Genomic DNA, 4,736 nt, shown 5'->3' with positions numbered 1-4,736 from the left:
TGATCTGTCTAGGTCCCTTCCCACTCATGGATTCTATGATTCTGTGATATATTGTGTTTTATTCTTTGGTTGAAGTTTTGTGCACCAAGGAAAGAAAAAATTAAAAACTGGCAATATGATAGGATGAACACAAAAATTATACCAGTACAATATATGAAACTATTTTTTGTAATACATTTTATATTTTGACTAGATTTCAAGTTGATTACACCTCCATGAAGTAGTATTTTAGTTACATTTTGCAAATAAGAAACAGATAAAAATGAGTAAAAAGACTTGCTCAAAACTTAATAAAACTGAGTAAAATCATGGTCTGAGCAAGGGCTAAAATTAAGACATTTCTAACTCCTACATATTTGCACTTTGTTTGTGCTGTCCATAATTTGTGCAATACTTAAATTACTAGTTTAAAATTTGATCAAATAGGTATGAAGTATCCCTTTACCCGGCCTATCTCATGGCCATCACAGGCATCTCGGCAGACCACCTCCATCAGTGCTGCACCATAGCTTTCAATAATTGCCACATTTTCTCGTTGTAGTTTACTGAATGCATCTTCGGGGGCTGTCAGACGTTCCCACATTGTCTTCTTGGCTATAAAAAGTAAAAAAAACAGAATTAAAGATGAGCAACTTGTTCATTAGTAACTGCTGCAGATACAGCAAGACAATAGCTACCTTTAATGATAGTTTATGTGTATAACTATATATGATATTTTTTGTGCGTGTGTATACCTAGATCTTGTATATCTATCTTGTACCTATCAAACATTTTGTTCTAAAATGTTTTATTCTCACCAGAACAAACAAGGGGTGTACATACTTATACATTCATCTCCCTCTCATTAAATGGTCTGGTCAGGACACATTTTAAGATAAAATGCAAATATATATTAAGTCTTTCTATTCAACCTAAAAACTTCTACTGAGATCAAAGCAATCAGCTTAAAGGGAAGTGAACAAGATGCCATCAGTGGAAAACTTAAAATCAATCAATTACAAGATACCACCCTAAGACATCCTTTCCTCTCATACAAAACATCAACTCTCTCACTAAGAGGTAGTAAAGCACTGGAACAGGTTACCAAGAGAGGCTGCGGACTCTCCATCCTCTGAAGTTTTTAAGACTTGGCTAGATAAACCCTTGCCTCAGATGATCTAAGTTGGGGAATGGTCCTGCTTTGAGCAGAGGGTTGGACTAGACCTCCTGAGGTCCTGTCCAACCTGCACTTTCTATGATTCTATGAATTATAAAGGGTCTGTAGCAATTTCACTAACACTTTCTTTATTTGTAACTCAGGGCACTGATACAATTGTTGCTATAGGAATCTGAACAACCAGGCACAAGCTCCAAGTTTGATTTCTGCTCCTGGTCCCTTACTCTGAGACCCAGTAATGGCTATGAATGTTGAAAAGGCAGTGCCTAGACAGAAGGAGTGTGACTTGCATCAAAAGCACTGCTAGCTACTTAAGAAGCAGTCTTCTCTGACTTGGCATACGAGTTCCATTCAAATTCTCTTCAGCCACAGGAACAGCACCAGTGCCAAAGAACATCAAACAGATTCCTCTAATTCCAAATATAACATGAAGAAAGTACAGAGGAGTGTAAAGTGTTTTCCAAGAGCTACTAACTATTTTAATATGGGTCCAAGGGGCCTCAAGCCCTTTGACAGTTTTAGAGTTATGGAACTACAGGTTAAATGCAGTGAATGACACTTTTTAGCATACTTTATTTATATCTAAAATCATGGCATATATCAAGGGGGGCCAAACTGTAGGCCATGAGCCACATGAAGCCCTCAGGAAGTTTAACTGTCACTTCAATAGAAAGTCATTTAATAACAAATTAGTACTTGACCTGCGGAACTACATGTAGATCACTGACCCTGGGGTATGAACATCTCATGTGACATGTAGCTCAGGCATGTATGATTTTCGTTTGCTGGCAGATGGGTTAGGAATCTGGCTATTGCTGGCACATAACAAATTTTCAGTGAATATACACAATTCACCCTGCCTCAAGATTTAACAGATTTGGAATAAGAAACAACACCAGGTTCAATACTCAATTCATCAGCCTGACCTCTATCCTGGGGAAAGTCTTGGAAAAGATTATCAAGGAGGCCATCCTTAACAGACTAGCTGAAGGCAATATCCTGAGGGATACCCAGCATGAGTTTGTTGCGGGTAGATCTTGCTTGACCAATCTCATTTTCTTTTATGACCAGGTGACTTATCACCTGGACAAAGGGGAAGAGATTGACGTCATATACCTCAACTTTAAAAACAAGCCTTCGATCTGGTATCCCACGATCACCTCTTGGTTAAACTGGCTAACTGTGGCCTTGACATCACCATGATCCACTGCGTGGGGAACTGGCTCTGTGGTACGACCCAGAGGGTGGTGGTTGACGGGAGCCAATCATCTTGGTGTGCTGTGACCAGTGGGGTCCCACAAGGCTCTGTCCTAGGGCCTAGTGTTTAACATCTACATCAGTGATGTGGACAATTGGTGTCAGAAGCAGACTGGCCAAGTTCGCCGGCAACACCAAACTCTGGGGTAAAGCATCCACACCTAAGGACAGGAGGGTGATCCAGGCGGATCTGGACAGACTCATGAAATGGGCGGACAAGAACCTTATGGTGTTCAACACTGAAAAATGCAAGGTTCTCCACCTTGGGAGGAAAAACCTGCACCATGTTTATAGACTCGGTAGTGCTACGCTGGTTAGCACTACAGATGAAAGGGACTTGGGGGTCATGGTTGACCACAAGATGAACATGAGCCTGCAATGTGATGCTGCGGCTAGTAAAGCGAGCAAAATGCTGGCTTGCATCCATAGATGCTTCTCAAGCAAATCCCGGGACGTCATTCTCCCTCTGTACTTGGCCTTGGTGAGGCCCCAGCTGGAGTACTGTCCAGTTTTGGGCTCCGCAATTCAAAAAGGATGTGGAGAAGCTTGAGAGGGTGCAGAGGAGAGCCACGCGCATGATGAGAGGTCAGGAAAAGAGACCTTATGATGAGAGGCTGAAAGCAATGGGGCTATTCAGCCTGGAAAAGCGCCGGCTCAGGGGTGATCTGGTGGTCACCTATAAGTTTATCAGGGGTGCTCATCAGGATCTGGGGAACAACTGTTCACCACAGCCCCCGAGGGATGATGAGATCGAACGGTCACAAACTCCACTGTGACCGGTTCAGGCTGGACATAAGAAAGAACTTCTTCATTGTCCAAACCCCCAAGGTTTGGAACAGACTACCACCGGAGGCAGTTCAAGCGCCCACTTTGAACGCCTTCAAAACACATTTGGATGCTTATCTTGCTGGGATCCTATGATCCCTGCCGACTTCCTGCCCCTGGGGTGGGGGGCTGGACTCAATCCTCCGGGGTCCCTTCCATCCCAAATGTCTATGAAATCTATGATCTTTTATTTTCTCAAAACACAATTATATTTTACCTGCTTCCAAGGTGTCTGGTTCATCTGGTCTCTGTGCAATCTGTAGGTAATAAAGCAGTGATCCATACAGATGTGTCCTTACTCGCTGGAACCCACCACCTGCTCACAAGGAAGAGTTCATTCTGATGAGGAACAAGTTGGTTTAATTCACATCATTAGCACCTTCTGCCCCCACACCTAATTTAGCTTTATAATACTAATACCAGTGCTGGTAGTAGCAAAAGAAATGAAAGTCTATGTTTTCTTACACCAGAGCTCTAATGCTTGTGCATAAATCAAAATTATGCTGAGAAGTTCAGCAAAGCAAAGCAAATTTCTGCCCCACAAGGGTAACCACTGCAACTGCAAAACATATAGTCATACATCCTAACACCATGTACTCAATCTCAATGGTTTTGATTTTTTGAGGAGGACCTACTACTACAAAATTGTATCTTGAGAGAAACATACTTTACAGAATAACTAGGAGCAAATTTTCACAATAAAATGGCCAGCTATTTTAATAAAGAAGTTCGATCCAATGGCGTAAAGCAGCTCAGAGTATTTATTTAGTTTTGGCTTGTTCGAATCTAGTCACATGCAGTGCAGCTGTTTTAGGCTTCAAACAACATACCTGTTTTCAAAATGAAATCCAGTAGTTTTTTTAAGATGATATGGAGGGAAGAGTCACCAATGGATGCAAACCCCAAAGACAGGCCTTCTGAACCAGGTGATGCAGAAAATGAGCCATCCAACATCAAGACATATTGGGAGTGGCCAGGTAAAGGGACTGCAAGTGGCTGTTTTTGCTCTGTTCTCACGGACTGGCTCAGATGGGCAGTAAGAGTGAACACAGCCCCTGCCACTACTGGCATCAGCTCCTGAGCTGCATCATCATCCAGGATCTAAAAATGGATAAAAAAGGGCATGTTCTATACTACTTGTTCAGTCTCCCATATCTACATGATCTCTGCAGGTAAAAGGAATTCATTTTAACTCTAGATTATTTGATTTCTCCATTTAAAAAGTTAGAAATAAAACACTTCTGATACAGAATAAATCAATACTCGTTGTACTGTGTTATCCTTTCCCAGAAGGACTGTTATTCGAAGTGCATCGATACATCAGTCCCATATCGGTTTGGCACTCATATAAGGAAAATTGATGGTATTGGTAAGCAGCTTTTTTTGGCTAATGTGGCTGATAAATGCCCCGTGTGTGCACACAGCCGCAGCATGCGTGTGGCCAGGGGCACAGACTGGCAGCTTGGAGAACGGCATCTGGCTGGTAAGTCTGTTGTGG

The 4,736-nt window shown here is 42.1% G+C and overlaps 1 protein-coding gene across 1 annotated transcript in view; it reads right to left on the bottom strand.

Moving 5' to 3' along the window:
* Nucleotides 1-4,736, bottom strand: part of NUP205 (nucleoporin 205) — a 91,899-nt gene that overhangs the window by 17,311 nt on the left and 69,852 nt on the right. Inside the window, exons 29-31 of the mRNA XM_019514991.1 lie at nt 4,069-4,339; nt 3,456-3,554; nt 446-594 (exon numbers count right to left, since the gene is read on the bottom strand). Coding sequence (XP_019370536.1) covers nt 446-594; nt 3,456-3,554; nt 4,069-4,339 — 519 coding nt within the window. The remainder of the gene's footprint in view (nt 1-445; nt 595-3,455; nt 3,555-4,068; nt 4,340-4,736) is intronic.

Source organism: Gavialis gangeticus, unplaced genomic scaffold (genome assembly GCF_001723915.1).
Source record: "Gavialis gangeticus isolate Ggan-Ray unplaced genomic scaffold, GavGan_comp1, whole genome shotgun sequence".
Classification (NCBI taxonomy): domain Eukaryota; kingdom Metazoa; phylum Chordata; order Crocodylia; family Gavialidae; genus Gavialis; species Gavialis gangeticus.
Note: the sequence above shows the minus strand (reverse complement) of the source record. Positions and strands in the feature narration are given on the sequence as shown.